Source organism: Apteryx mantelli, chromosome 2 (genome assembly GCF_036417845.1).
Source record: "Apteryx mantelli isolate bAptMan1 chromosome 2, bAptMan1.hap1, whole genome shotgun sequence".
NCBI lineage: Eukaryota > Metazoa > Chordata > Aves > Apterygiformes > Apterygidae > Apteryx > Apteryx mantelli.
Genome location: NC_089979.1, coordinates 93,472,831 through 93,489,230, shown reverse-complemented (window position 1 = coordinate 93,489,230; position 16,400 = coordinate 93,472,831). Strand labels below are relative to the sequence as shown.

The following is a 16,400-nucleotide window of genomic DNA, read 5'->3' as shown; positions in this document are numbered from 1 at the left end:
TTCTTACCCAGTTTCACACTTGTTAATTTCAGAAGAGGTAATAACAGTAGTGCATTTATTGCATAAGTATCAGAGCCAGACTGAATTTCTATTGCCTTTAAAAATGGAAAAGAAACTGAAAGTATAAAAACTGATGCATGGATAGAAAGTTAGTGATTAAGAAACAAGGAACAGAAATATGCCCATTTTTAGTTTAATTGCAAAAGGTGTAGAAATTTTTTTTTTTTAAATGTCAGTTTCTAAGCATCTTATTGGGATTTGAAATAAAGCTTTTCAGAAGCGTGCTACAAACTTTCTTAATTTTGTTTATTAGTCACTGTTTTCAAAAATTAGATCAGGCCTTCCAGGTTTTTTCAGGTGTTGACAATCTATTTTACAAATGTATAAAAGGTGCACATTTTGCATTCAAAAATATGTACATTTCAGTGGCAACAATACAGACAACTATAAAACAGTAGAATGTCACACACAGTTTGCAAGTTTCTTTCTTTCTTCAAATTGCTTGTCCACTACAAGTGAAAGAGCTTGAAGAAATGTGGTCATTGTAACACTGGGGGACTGAAAATAAGAGAACATTTTGTTAGACACTACAGCAACAGGCACGCATAACATTTCATATTCTATGCGCAGTATTGAAAAGAGAAGTATTTGACTTCCACTTTACAATATTTTCAAAATGCTACAAAACATTAAATTGCAGCTCTATTTTATACAAGTTAGCATAGTAAAAATCAAAGTCAAGCCATGCAAACTCTTGAGTCAATCAATAATACTGTGTATTTGCTTCAATGAAAGTTTAAACCAATTATTACTTTAAAAGTGGGGGAGGACTTTCAGCAAGAAAGCATCAGAGAACTGATATCAATGTTCTGTTACAATATATAATTAAGTAGAATGTTGTTGGACAGGTCAATCCTATTAGTCTTTTTCAACCTCATTTTAAATTATAGGCAGCACAAAATTGTTTCAGTCCAGAAAGCAGCAGCAGAAACAGTACAATTTAGATTTAAAATGATTCAGGGCTTTTGTCCAAATGTCTTCCTATCTATCTCAAAAATCAAACCAAAATGAATAGAATAGAATTAACTTACTTGAATGTAAAGTGCATGTGCTAGGAACGGAAGTTTCCTTAGGACCCGGCCACTAAGACCTTCACTTCTTCTACAGTAAAACAGAGACAAGTGCTGCTTAAATGCTAAATATTCACTGATAAAGACGACTTTTTCTGTGCTTCTCCCATAAGTTCCTCTAAATTAACTCCAATCATAATATCTAGTATTAAACACCTCACTTGCAGCATTTTTGGCAGAAGCAAGAAGTTAGGCGAACAGAAAACTTCAGTCTATTCTACTGAACAAAAGGGAAAGATGGACAGGCAGGCAGAAAGGAAAAAAAGACATCCCACCCATGCTACCCATTCTTATTCTACTCGTGTAGCATGTCAGACTAATAACATCTATTCTTAATACAGTTCCGCAACTACTAAATTACAATAAAAACTACACACACATCTTACTGATTCATTTGCTGGTGTCAGTTTTAATTATGATGCATATCATCTTCTGCGAATAGCATATATGAAAGCATGCTTTGGTGATCTATTTCGTTATGAGCATATGTAACCCTGAGGCTGCTAATAGACTAGAGTTCTCTTCACACGTACTCAGAAGCAAAAAGTAAAAGGGCGTATGGTTTGAAGAAACAAGCTAGCACGGGTACAGAAATAGCATAGTTACATTTGCCTGCCAAAGCTTATGTGTTGCACTGCACATCACTGTGCCACATCTCATGAAACTAGGGGAATGTCTACATTGAAAGAGCATGGTACAGACATAACCTTCCATTCACGCTTAGAAAGACATTACTACTTATACCACTTGCTGACTTGTTAAATTTGTTTTGAAGTGCAGAATGTACTTTTTATGTAGTGTAGAGCCCAAACCCATATGCCTAGCAGAACTTATTTGCTTGTACTCCACTGGTTGAGAGCTAGTATTTTAGGAGCAGAAAGTCAGGAAAGTGTGTATGTGTTCTGAATGTTACACTGTTTTACTAAGGTGCCATTTTGTTCTGCAGGGACCAGAACTTTGGAAAGAAATATTGCTTGATATTGTAAACATCATTTCTATTGTTTCAAGAATCTTTATGCTACAGTGAAAGATTATTTGCTGTACTAGCATTCTCAGCAAAACATGACACTCTCCACTTACACTTCAAATTCATCGATCCTTTCCCCTTCACCTCTATTTATTTTTGCCTGCTAAAAACTGACTACTTGGTGGATCACAAGGCATTCTGAGACATCTTCTTAGCAGGAATTTTCTGCTAAACTGCATTATAATTCACAATATCCGCTGAAATCTCAGGTATCTTGCAAATTCAACCAGGAATTTGACAAGAGGACTTCGAAAGCGAGAAGCAGTATCAGACACTGGGCCAGATTTGAGACTGAGAAATGTTTGCAAATCCTGCTTGCTTCTATTCACTGTTCCATGAAAGGTTTCGCACTAATCCCAACAACAAAAAAATTGAGATGTTTCAAAACTATGGCTATTATTATATTCAATTCCTTTCAGACATAATTCCACAACCCCAACTGTATCAACCATATATCATGCAGAGTTTCAAAAAAATCTTACCTTGAGATTTCTTTTAACACAAGGCTTAACCTTGACACATTATTTTCCACGAAGCCAATCATCTCCAACTCTCTGAGTGTTAAGAGCTGCTGTCGAGGATATATTATTTGACACTAGAAAGAAGAGTTACACACATTGTATGAAAACTTTAAAAGTATATTCAAAACCAAATTCTACAGTTAGAGTGGAAATATAGAGAAGGGTTAAAATTTGTGTATTTTTGTTATTTGGGAAGTATAATAAAAATGCCAAATTTATTTAGAAAGGATGTTTTACAGTCCTGCTTTCAAAATGTTACCTTCATCAGTTCTTCCAAGCAAGAAAGATATATTCTGAATATTGCTGCAGCAGATGGAGGTCCAACATATTGCTTTATGTCAGCTCTGTCTACAAAGGCCATGTCAATTTTCTCCGTAATATTTGAAGTAGTCAGGATAACTACATTGGGATACCTTCAAGATAAAAGCAGATTTTTAAGTCACATGCAAAAGAATTATCTCTTCCTGGGACTGGGAAACTGATAACTTCTTTCTTACGATTCAAGCCATTTCATGCAACAAGCAGTCATGCCACTCTCATCAGCTAGCAATTATATTAAATTATCTGAAGATCTTGGCCAGTTATGACTATTTTATTTTAATGCATAGTCTTTTCTTTTGGCAATTTCTCAAGTGTCCATAGTTTCTCTAACTCTGCCTTAGAAGTGACATACATTAACTATCTAGTGTGGAGAAAGCCTAAGTTAGAATTCTTGTTTTTGAATCATGGTGTCTGCCATAAATAAGAATTCAAAAAGAGATTTCTAAATTTGAATCTTTAATCTACACATTTTCAACTTCAATTCAGTAGAAAGTGCCTAGCTTAATCACTAACATGACACTTTCTACAATCGTTGACATTTGAGCAAGCTCAAAAGGCATGTAGCATCTTGCTCAAAAAAAATACTGAAAGAGCATTCTCAACCACAGCTATTTCTAGATGAAACCTCCAAACTTTTACGGATGAATCAGGCACTTACCTCTAATCAGTAGCCTAACATGGCCAAATACCAGGGCACCCTTTTTCTGTGAGCATAGCCAAAGTATGACACAAAAAGGGGGAGGGAATGGGCAAGAACAAAAAGTGGCGCTTGCATGTCCATCATGCAAAGTAGACCAAACACTGCTTGCAGCAGCAACAGCATGGATTGTGCAAGTCTGCTTTAGACTGACATCCAGAAGCTGTTATCATGAATGAATTCTTCACTGAGATGACTCTTGTCTCTCCAAAGCAGATCTCATGACCATCCATGCTGTATCTGTAGATTTGATTGTTCACTCAGTTCCATGCAAAATATTTCATCAGACTACTCCTATTTCTTTTCTAAATTAGAACCATTAAAAAAAGAATAGTTCATTAGGCAATATTTTTGGATTAGTATTCCAAGAGAGAATTAACTTTTATTAGGAATCATGAAGTTGTCAGGTACCTTTTGCTGCTGCAATAATATGAGTTTACCTTTTAATCTGATCTATTTGTGTCAGTACAGCATTCACCACACGAATAGCATCTGAAGGCTCTGTACCTGCCTGAAAGGCACTGCGGGCTGCTGTGAGACTTTCCACCTTCAAAGAAAAAAGAAATGCTCATTTAGAGAGCTAGCAGCAAACAAATATTCCAGACAATACATCTTCAGATCCTCAAGAGTCTGGTATTTAAAGCTTAATCTTCAAAATCTTCTGTTAAATAGGAACTTATGGGGAGAGAGAAAGCCTTTTTTTGAGAGAAAGAAGTGTTATGAAAGCAAAAGGTATGGTGAGCAAAGTCCTTGTTTAGATAGCAGAATGGATGCCATTTTCCATTTTAATTCAATTTTCGTAAGAAAGTTGAGCATAGGATAACTAATGAACCGAATTTAGAACAAGCATTCCCACAGGAATGTGTAGATTCAATATCATAAGGCAAATAAGGTACATAAGTTGCTCATGTATGCAAGTCTGTCAAGACAATATAGACAAACTGAAATCAAACTAATGCTTTTCTGAGCTTTACAACATGTGTAAGAGCATAATTATAATACAAATCCAGGCTACTTTGAAGTTTAAAACAATACTCCACTTGTTAACACACAGCAACAAGGGAACTGCCACCAAGAAAGGTTTCATTTCATTTTAGCTGGAATTTGTCTCAAAAGAAAAAAAAAAAAAAAAGAAAGAAAACAACATACTGTGTTCCTCCCAAATCTCTCAAATCTGCAGTAGCTGAGATTAAACCTCCCTCCTCTACACTTCTGTGCAAAGTTAAATAATTTACAAAAAAGTCTAAACATATTTTCATTGTTCTTTAAGAATAGGGATTGTCATACTTTACTTATCCAATTTAATTTCTGCCAAATTTAACATATATCAATACCATTACAATTATACCTCATCAATCAGTACAAATACAAGAGCATCTTTGTCGTCAATTAACTCTTGAATCTTCTGGAACATCTTGGTTACAAGCTTGCCACTCTGGAAAGAGACCATATGTATATGTTTAACATATTTCCTTATCACATAACATTCCAAGCCTTACCACATTTACAGCTGTATATATCTGTTTTTTAGAGTTAGTCTCTAATACAGCTTCTATTTAAGTGTTCCTAAACACCTTAAGTACTCTGAATAACCTTTGGTGCATACACCTATTTTATGAACCTAGCTCATCAGAAATACTGCTAATTCATAACAATACACAAAGACTACTAAACAAGTTACATCAATACATGTTGGGGCTCTTGCAGTGCTTCAGAATAATAATCCGTATGAATGCTTAACATATTAGCAGGGATGCTTAATAGAAACAAAGGGAGGACTGTTAGAGAATATTGAACTGAAGCTGTTTAGAATTAATTGCTTAGCATAACTTGCTTAGCATTAGTAGCTAAATTTGCTGAAGCCTTAGGCCTTAGGCTGTGAGCTTGCTGTGAACTTTTACTTAGATGAGTAAAAGGGGGCCCCAGAGCCGGTTCAAGCTAGAGAGATAAAGAAGTTACATGGACAGCAGGAGTAGCCAACCTTGAAGATAAGCAGCAGCCTGCCTAGAGACAATGAAGGGGCCTAGTGAAGAAGGGGAAGAGCCCAGACCTAACTGTTACTATTGGTCCAAACTATAACCAATCAAAGTGGCCAAGGCGCCGCGTGCCTGCATGCCACGACCGCACAAACATATATAAGATGGGCAAATTGCTGAATAAAGTTGGAATTGAATCTGCATTCTGTGACTGCGTCTGATTCTTTCCCGCTACTCCCGCGGACCGCGACAAATACATACCTCAGAAAACCATTTGGAGAAAAGGCTATGGCTGTTTATCTCAATTAACTGTCCATACCTATACCTAAAGTATGAAAGGAAAAAGAAGTATCAACCCTGTAATATTGTAAAAAAGTCAGTGATACCATTGACTTCTTTAAGTCTCATTCCCTCCATTTCAACACTGGATATTGTTAATTAGTACTTTAAATCAATTACTTTTAATAAACATCATGGCTATTTTGAGTTTAATTTTAAATTACAGAAACCTGTCTCACTAGAATGTTTCACTTTAAATTGCTATCAGAATTCCTTCATCAGAATAACTTTGGTTACTGTTTATGTATAGTTATGTATCAGTTACCATGTTAATGGCCTCATTCTTCTGTTCATGTAAGATTTTGTTCAATATAGCAAGTAAAAATATGTATAAAAACATAAAGCTCATTTACCACAATTACTTAACTCTGTATGGATGTCCTCAGGATAAAATATCTCAGCCAAACATTATATAGCCCATGCTGATCATAAACTTAGCTTGGCAGAAGTCATACCACTGCAATAATTAAGCATTATACTAGTTGCATCTAGCATTTTATATTAAGTTTTATACAAGTTTTTAATATAAATTTGTTAACCTTAAATTTCATAGCACCTTAATTCTATTACTTGTCTGATATACAAACTGACCTCTGCCAACTGTAGCATTCGGTCAATTCAACTACAAAACAAACTGGTTCAAAAATCACTACCTACTAAAAATACAGGCTTTCTCAAATATGAAAATACAAGTAGCAGGCTTGATAGTGTACAGTCCTTCACCTTTTAGTCTTCACTGATGTGCAGTGCGACACAAACAAGTAAAACAAATTCAAGTGGTAATATATTCACATTCCTAGTCACAAATATCTACACACTTTAAAATACCCCCATCCAGTTTCTTTCATACTGCATCAATTTTATTGTTCGCCAGATATACTACAAATACAAATACTATATGAATGTTAGCACTTAGTGATTACTACTTGGCACTACCATCTTTTCAGAGCCCAAAGATATTTAAAAATAGCAAACTACAGTAAAAATCTCAGAGGGGAAAAAAATATCTATATCTATACATATCTCACCTGTGTGACAGTCGAATTGTCAGCTTCTGGGCCAATGCTTTACAGAGAGAAGTTTTACCAGTTCCTGGAGGGCCTAGATTCAAATCAAATCCACACAATCAAATCCACACATTACATAGCACCTGTGTCAGATTGTTAATGCCAGGTAGCATCTTTTTAACTACAGAATTTCATTACAGCAATAATTATAGAATAAAAACACAGCAGATAGATTGTGAACACAGCTTATCACCAGGGCTACTTTGAGAAGATTGCTTACTTCGACCAAGTCTCCGCAACAACCCTAGAGCTGTGCTTTATCTTCAGCTTTGAATTTGTATCGTTTTCAGTTATTAAGTATTGGTTAGTGTAACAGTCTGTATGCAAACACCATAAAGTCAAAACACTCAACAGCCACAGGAGCAAAGTGGTTTACCCTAGCAGGATTCATGCATTCTCAAAATCAGTGCTATGTTTAAATTTCATCTTCCTGAAACAAATTCTTCTAATATGCAAACAGAAATATACTATGCCCAGTTTGCTCAGCTGACACTTTTCCAGAAACCTCTATCTTAGCTTTTGGATATGGCTTGAGGCCCTATGGAAGGGCCATCCAGATTCTCTCCAAAAAGACCAGTACACAAATAGTTAAACAAAGAGTATGAATGTATAGAAGTTGATGTGCAGATGCCAAGCAAACTGGTAACAGCAACAAGATGACAGTACTTTTGTTCAAAGTTAATACTGCCATTATAGCATAAATGTAATATTTTGCATTATCGTACAGTTACAGATTTCCCAGTATTAACAACTTTTTCAGTAATCTTAATTTTTGGAACTTTGAGAGTTTACTGCTAAAATTAAATACATCTGCTGTAGATATATTGTTAATAGTTTAAAATAAATAGCTTTCCAGGCAAAAGAATCCTGCATCTTCTGAACTGACAAATAAATCAAGGATGAAAATCTTAATTTTAAATTGTTCCACGAACTGGATGCATTAAGTATTCTCATTATAATTTTACTGAAATCATCACCCGTAACAAAAATTTCCACTATGAACTTTTATTGTTGAATAGTAGTCTCAACTATAAAATTGTAATTAATCAATAGCAAGCTGCAAACTGCAAGAAAATGGATTCAGCTGAATGTCAATCTAGTTTATGGCATAACTTCCAAAGTAAGCAAAGACTGGTTGAAAATTATGGCTTCATAATAACTCGATTAGTGAGGATACTACTTTTATACTTGATAATACAACACAAAATGTAGTGTATCTATTGCCAGGTTACAGAAAGGCTTTCATAAAGCAGCCATAACTAATGAAATTTTTAATACTGCAGTAGAGTTGTAACTAAAATACAGTTCTTAATGTTCTCAGTATCAGCATTATTTTTTGCATTTTGTACAAAAAAAGTCATAATATCACTTACAAATGGAAATTAAAACAATTAACTGTTGTCACTGCATTATAAATTTTGTAACTTAAATTCCTGCGAACACAGTAAATGCTAATATTAAACATGACTTGACTCTGATGTTATGTTTCATCTGAATTTGTACTATAGAGAGAATACTTCCCAAGCACTGCTGCTATAACACAGGAACATCTATTTAATTTCACTACACAGAAGCACAATACAAGTTTTTCAGAAGGAAAGCATAAATAGATGGCCAATGAATCTACTTGTTTTAAGATAAATGATTTTTACCATGCAGCAAAACAACTCTGTTCCATGATATCAGGTTGCTGTCAACATTTCTGTCAGAAAATAGTAATGTTGTCGTCACATAATCAAGTAGCTAATCGAAAAGGAGGAAAAAAGATTAAAGACATATCAGCAAATAGAATTTAACAAATGGAAGCAATCCCTAATTATCTCTACTGAATACTCTAACAATGAAAACTGTGCTCAGGGCTTATCCAGGTTTTAATCCTAAACCAAATTTCTTTCTACAAATCTTGGAAATCTCATTTTGTTCCTGCCCTCAGGAAAAAGAATGGCACGTACTGGGCACCAGTGGAGTTCCATAACTTTTACATGAATACATTAAATGCTTTAAGGAAGTGAAATTATTTTCCATTTTCCACTGTCCCAGTTTTAAAAAGGATAAGAAACAAAAAACTAATGGTCAGAGGGTTTAAACCACAAGCTGTCCAAGAACAAGAGTCAAAGACTCAAACTCTGCTTACTGTTTAACTGTTACCTGGCTATACATCTGTTGTCTGTTGTTGTCAACCCACCAAACTAAGCATTTCCAGTCACATTTTATTTTACTGAAGCATTTGTATCAGCTACTCTAAGCTCTTCATAGATTTGTTAAGTTTCCAATTAAGAAAAGTTGCATGTACTTTCCCTGAATGCTTACTTCCAAAAATAATGTTATTTGATTTTAGTTATCCAGAATTGGCAAGTAATAGACTTTCTTCAACAAAACGAACCTGAGGCTTGAAACTATACTTATTTTTACCAATAATAACACCTGATACCATATTGTTTTCTGTTGATGTTACCGGGAATATGTTTTTGACCTATTTGCATTAATAGGACAATAAAACAGTCCTAACAGTCTGCAATATCTCATGCCATAGGATGTAGCAGTTAGGGAACAGCAAAAAACAAACTTTATCCAGCATGTTTATCAATATTACTTTGACACTGACTGATATTACTTTGAAACTTAGCAGCAAACATTTCAGTCTGCAGAATCCAGCCACATCCAGCCAGTTCCATGGTTTAAAGAATGGACACTTCATCACAATTACTTTCACAGAAGTAGTTTCAGTTTTAATGATTAAAAGCCACCAGTGCTCTTTCTATCAACATATGCTTACTATCAAGAGTGTTTGGCTCAGTTATTCAATACATCAGTAAGTCTAATTTTAAGAGTTCTGTCATTTCACAGATGAATTGGAAAACAGTTCTGTAAAGCTAGACAAAACTTAGCTTGTTTATTGATGGTCTACCTTACGTATAATGAAGATGTATAGGGACCTGAATGTTTTGTTTTGTGATAGAAATCATGCTTATACAGATTTAAGTGAAAATACTTTATCTGTCCTATTATAACCAAGCTAATGAATTCACCTGGTTATTTATGCTCAAATACTTTGAATAGAAACTTTTTTTTTTTAACAAGCAATATAAACATCCTAATGAGTGCTGTCATAAGAGCAACTGTGAATTGAATCACTTGTGGTTTTTACTCTTACCACAATTCCTTAGTTTCAGATTATAGTATTACAGTTTGATAAATTCTAAATTACCACCACAGCCTTTGATGAATGCACAGAATCTTCAAACAAGAAAATGACCCTGTAGAACTGTTTGCTTCTGGACACCTTACCAGCTGCTAAGAAATCAAAAAATTGGGAGGGCAGTATAGTCAAATCCTTCGATGTGCATTTGAATGAAGAATAACAGTGCAGACTGACTTTATTGCTAAACCAATCAATTGACTAGTTGCTGCCAGAAACACCCAGTCCAACTTCTGCTCCCTTCCACCTAGCTGCACCCATCACTTCTGTTATATGACCATCAGCTGAGGTCATGGTGAACCAATTCCTGGGACAAAATCGGCTGGCAATTAGCCTATCACACAGTGAGGCAGATATTTTTAGTGATTCAGTTCCCTCAGTTCACTGCAAGGTCAGGGTAACAAGAGTGTCAACTGAAGGGAAGCGCTGGTAGTACAGCCAGGAGCAACACGCTCCTCTTAGCAGTTGCAAGCCACTAAATTGGTTATCTTTAAAAACCCACACCAATATCAAAACATAACAGCCCTTTTGGGACTTCGCAATGGAGAAATAAAGAACTTATTACAAATAATGTTGCATGCATCTTTCCAAGCCTCTTTGGAGTTAATTTTTCCAGCAATTTTCTTCTTCCCTTCTAGAAAAACATGCAGTTAGTCAGCCTTAAAACAAGGTGAGATCTTTTCATAAAGTAAATTTCTATACAGATCTAGAGAGTATTCATTTTTTTCCTCAAAGCAGGCTGATGAATATGTCTAGAGCAGTAAAGCAAAAGTAAATCTCCTGAGAAGTTGCAAGTTCCTAACAAAACAGTACCTCCAGCTGTTAAACTTCTAGTTTCTCAAAGATAAGACAATGCAAATAAAGAAAATTCATTATAATTTGGCATGGGCATCAGTGAAACTGTTAAGAGCAAAACTGGAATTTCTCGCAAAGCAGACATCACAGTAGTACATACTCACAGATGTCTGAAATGTGATGTTTAATTTTAATATGTCAATTTTGGCTTTTTCTCTTACGTATATATCAGAAGTAAGCAACTGTCAAAAAATATACAGGAATTTTAATAGGAACATAAAACTTTCCAAAATAATGAGGAACTACAATCATTAGAAATTACTGCTTTCAAAATACAAAAGCGTAATAAACAGACATCAGAATTCTTTCTCGAGCTAGTTATTTCCAAATACGTTCTCCATGAGATGCAACAACTTAAGACAGGCTATATATCAACTCTTACTTCTCCTTGAGCAATTTAAATTGTTATTAATTTTCAACTTACGTGTGATTTTACTTCAATGTCATATATAAGACTTTCCCAAAGGCCATGGAATTCAGCTGGAAAAACAATACATTATACTTCTATTTAGGGTAAATCAGTCCAGTAACCTGCCATCTAGCACTACAGCACCAAGCACTTTTCAAACTATTCTCAGCTAAAGGATGAAGAACAGATATTTTTGAACAATGAAAATACATGGATTATTTTTCTCAAAAAGCAAACACTACTTTTTAAACAGGCATAAATTCAGCAGCTTCGCAACATTTATTTCTCAAATAATTGTGAACAGAGGTTAATCATCTTCAGCCTTCAATAACCCTTAACATGAATGGAAAAATATTAGTATTTAATTCTGCCTATTGAAATCACTCCCCACCACCACCTTGAACAGGGAAATGAGCTACATGTCCCCAAGATAAAGAATTATGAAAAGTTCAGAGGGTTTTCTAAGCCCAATTTTAATCGTTCAGCTTTATTTTTTCTTTTAAATTAGTGTCAACATGTAGAGAGGAAGGGAAAAAAGCATGTTGCTGAATAATGCTAAAAATTAAGCAAAGCTGTGATTTGGATTTCAATCTTTTTAAGCTTTTTCTTGCTTTCATCTGCTGAAAGCAGAAATACTGTGGTAAAGAATGCTAAACCACATGGGAGTAACATCAAGATACCAGACTGAATTCTTCCCCAAAAGAAATATAATGGATATTTCCACAATGTGGAAAGAGCAAGAAACATCACAGAATCACCATCTCCTTGATCCGAAGCTTGCTTCTGTGCTTCTACCGCATAATCCAACTTCCCCAAGCACATGATAGCAACCAGGCAGACCAGGCTCTATTGCAGAGGATGGTCTTATTTTCAGAAGATGCTTTGAGAAGTTTAAATCTTTTTTGTTTGTTCCTTTCCAGAAAAAAAAGCTTAGTTTCACAGTGAGGAAGTGTCTCTCTAGGCAAATTGCTGTTTTCTCTAGAGATCAGAGAAAAGCAATCAAAGTATTCTGCAAGTTTACTGTAAGCAAGATATAACTTGAATTGTTGACAATAGCAACTATATATATATATATTTATAAAGAATGTATATTTTTATACATTTTTAAAATGCTTACTTTGAGTTTCATTGCAATAGGTTGACACTATGTAACTTTATGAAGAGTTTTATGGTAATTATATTTAGTCCTCCAGAAAAAGCCAGAATAGCATTATTTGTTTAATAATGTTGTTTTATTTATTTAATTTGATTTTTCCCCAGACTATCTAGGTTTTAATGCTGCTGTTCAGATAGCAAATTAGAATTACTTCAAACAGCAATATTCACAGAAAAAAAAAAGAAAAGGCAAGAAGATGCAAGAATCAAGGACCCATAAAGGATCAAGTTAACAAGTCATTTCCAGTTCCTTTGCCTGCTCTGTTGTGTTTTCATTACAGCTCTTGCATAGACTCAACTGTTGACAGGTCACATGCTTCTGTTCGAAAATATAAGAGCAGCACTCTCTTGGGGCTGGAAGCCAACAGTGGGCTCTGGAAAATGAATGTTTAAAGTGAGCTTCTTGTTGGTCTCCATAAAAGTTTGCAATACAGCTTGTAGGGTTAGAAATTTGTATGTTTATGATTTTGACTACGCATTTTCAGGCTTTATTCCACGAGAGCACTTATCTTCACCCACTATCTTGTATTACAGAAATACTTGAAATTTTGTGGAATCATCTGTGGTAGTTCAGTCAAAAACATAAAGCTGCATTAAAAAAAAATCCCAGTATATTGATTCTATCCAAAAAGGACAAAGCTATATAGTATATGCAAATAATATCTTTAACAGGTAATCCTATAAAACACTCTTACAACTCTTAGCCCTTCCAAGTTTTTCTTTTATTATAAATGCTCTGGACCTTCCAGAAACATCAGAAAGGTACCTGCAGGTAGCACCCAGTGGTTAGCTGCAACAATATCCTCATTCTCTTCTTCTAAATTTTCAGAGCTTGGTCCTTCCTCATTCAAATGGAAAATATGAAGAGAAAGACTACTTTTGCTTAAGTCAATGGGCTAAAAAGGACACAGAAAACAGACTTTTAATACATCATATTTCTCATTTCAAAACTAATTATAAAAAGAAAAAATTACAGTACTCAGTTGACATTCAGCTTCAAAGCCTACTACTTATATTTCAGACCTTAAGAACAGCTGTGGGCCCAGAAGTTTGGCCACATTCTCCTGGTTATACCAGTCGGTCTAGTAAAAGATATTACATCTTCCTATGAATCTTGTCTTGCTTAGACTATCACGACTAGTCTACATACCACTGGCCCACATGCATACGTACAAGGCTGTACATTACTGACTGTGAATACCTGTCTTTCTTTCAGTTTCAGCTCTGTATCCACAACTGACACAGAGTGCACATTGCTGTTGAGGAAACCATCATCAAACTCTGTCCACTTGTAATCACCAAACACAATGTTATGTCTGTTCAACAGCTTTAAGATGCTCATCCTGATATCTTCTTTCTTTGCCGTGCTAATAAGAAAGAAACAGCATTATTTGTGGCACTGGCATTTATACTATGAACTAACAGAGAGCTTTATTTAATACACTAACCCTACATGGAAAACAGCTTCTACTAACTAAATAAATAAATTACTTAAGATTGTTGGGAAAAGCAACAACTTTGATACCTGTTTTTAATATGTGCACAGGCCAGAGAACACTATTTGATCTGCTTGCTATCAGATCAGGGTACTGGGCATGACAACACCAGAAGCTTTCAAGAATGGAAATCAGTTATGCAATCTGGCTGTGTTTCACTAGGGTTGGAAAAACTAAACTACTAGGCTGAAGTTAGTACACTTAGCCTAGAAGCTCAGTTACTCTTTCACTCTTGAGGGCAACTGGTACCTCAGGATGGGAACATGCTATAAGAACTTCAGTATAAGAGACAAAAACTACAGGAGAAAGAATACCATATAAGATTTCTAAAAGGCCTTAAATTAATTTTGCCATGTCAGTGATGTGTCCCCATTGCTGTATCTTGCCTTTTCAAGCCTGACAAAAAGAGAGCAGGGGATGTTGTATACCTTGACTTCAGCAAGGCCTTTGACACACTCTACCATAGCATCCTGATAGCCAAACTGGTAAGACAAGGACTGGAGAAACAGATAACAAACGGGCTGGAAAATTGGCCAGACTCTCCAGCACAGAGGGTTGTAATTAGCAGTACAAAGTCCAGCTAGCAGCTGCTTACTATTGGCATCACTCTGGGGTCAGTACTGGGACTGACACTGTTTTTATGTCTTCATTAACAACCTAGACAATGGGATGAAATGCACCTGCAGCAAGTTTATGGATGACGGCAAAGAGGGGAGTGCTGTCAACACACTGGAAAGCAGGGCTGACATTCAGAGAGACCTCTGCAGGATGGAGATAAAGGCTGACAGGAATCTCATGAAGTTCAGCAAAAGAAAATGTAAAATTTTGCATCTGTTACCCACACAACAGTAAAGGCTGGGGTCCAACTGGACAGTATGCAGCTTTGCAAAAAACAGTCTGGTAATCCTCGTGGATAGCAAGGTGAACATGGGTCAGCAGTGTGCCCCTGCCATAAAGGAGGCCAATGATATATTAGCCTGTCCTAGCAAAAGTGCAGCCACCACATTAGGGAAAGTTAGCCTTTGCGAGGCCACATCTGGAATACTGTGCCCAGCTCTGCCATACAAGAAAGACACTGACATACTGGAGCAAGTCCAGCAGACAACTGCCAACATGATTATGAGACTGGATCACATGATGCACAGAGAGCAGCTGAGAGAAATGAGCTCATTCAACCTTAGGAAGGGACAACTGAGGGGAATCCAATGGGAGGGGATAAAGAAGGCAGAGCAAAACTCTTGGAGACATGCAGCACAAGGACAACAGGCAACAGACACAAACTACAGCAAGTAAATTCTGTTCAGGCAATGGGGAAAATGTCTTCATGGTAAGGTGGGTCAAACACTGGATCCATTGCCCAGAGGCTTTGGGATCTGAGGACAAGACTGGCCAAGACCCTGAATAACCCAGTCTTATTGGCCCTACTTTGAGCAGTGGGTTGGGACCAGACAGCCTTCAGAGGTCCCTTCCAACCTTTATTATTCCATTAAAAGGCTTCCTTTCCTGTTTTTACACACCCACACCCACCTTTTCCATTCTTCAAAATCAGAACTTTGGATTTTGGAAAAGCCACTAGTATTTTTTACAGCTCAAATTAAAAATTCACCCGTGGGCAACCACAGGGCAGAAGAGACCTGTTTGATTTCTGATGAACTTCCACATGTATTTGAATGTTATCGCACACGATAGGGAGAGCTTGCTTCAAGTCCCCGGCGGCTTCATCCATCCTCCTCGCTCCTAGGAGGAAAGCGACCGTTACAGGGCCGAGAGCAGCACCTGCGCTTCCCCGCCCCGCTCAGGAACTCCCAACCGCTGCGCCCGCACACGGCCCGAGACGGCAGCGCCTCCACTTTGCCGCTCCCCCTCTTTCCGCGAAAGAAACACTGTACCGTGCCGTGCCGTGCCGTGCCGTGCCCCGCCCTGCCCTGCCATGCCCTGCCGCCGGCGTCCAACGGCCACCGGCGCCCCCTTCCCTTCCGTCTCGAGGGCTGCGGCGGTTCCCCTCCCCCCTGTCCAAGGTCTCCGCAGCAGGGCGGGGGAGAGGGCAAGGCAGGGCTGGGCTGGGCTCACCTCGGGGCCGCGGGACACGAGCCCGCGGGGTCGCGCGGCGGCCAGGCAGCCTCCTTGCGGCCTTTTCGTAAAAGCGCGGGCTGCAGCAGGGAGCCTCCGCTCCGCTCTGCGACCCGGATCTTCCGCCGTGAGCGGGGG

At 37.0% G+C, this 16,400-nt stretch overlaps 1 protein-coding gene across 1 annotated transcript; it reads right to left on the bottom strand.

The window, feature by feature from the left end:
• Positions 1–287: 287 nt before the first annotated feature.
• Positions 288–16,396, bottom strand: TRIP13 (thyroid hormone receptor interactor 13). The gene is made up of 14 exons (XM_067291063.1): positions 16,263–16,396; positions 15,827–15,929; positions 13,898–14,063; positions 13,463–13,592; positions 11,557–11,612; positions 8,731–8,821; positions 7,040–7,112; positions 5,934–5,997; positions 5,045–5,131; positions 4,137–4,243; positions 2,938–3,091; positions 2,640–2,752; positions 1,092–1,161; positions 288–558 (listed from the first exon to the last, which is right to left on the bottom strand). The coding sequence occupies exons 2-14, from the start codon at positions 15,916–15,918 to the stop codon at positions 463–465; spliced, it is 1,299 nt and encodes a 432-aa protein (XP_067147164.1). The 5' UTR covers positions 15,919–15,929; positions 16,263–16,396; the 3' UTR covers positions 288–462.
• Between the last annotated feature and the right edge of the window lie 4 nt (positions 16,397–16,400).

Bases quoted from the DNA above. Each gene is read 5' to 3' on its own strand.
- TRIP13 (XM_067291063.1), bottom strand. From the start codon at position 15,918: ATGGATGAAGCCGCCGGGGACTTGAAGCAAGCTCTCCCTATCGTGTGC. The intron at 8,822-11,556 runs GTAAGTTGAAAA...CTTTTCGATTAG, and splicing joins ACATTGAAGTAAAATCACAC to CTACTTGATTATGTGACGAC. The intron at 559-1,091 runs GTAAGTTAATTC...TCTTATTTTCAG, and splicing joins CACATGCACTTTACATTCAA to TCCCCCAGTGTTACAATGAC.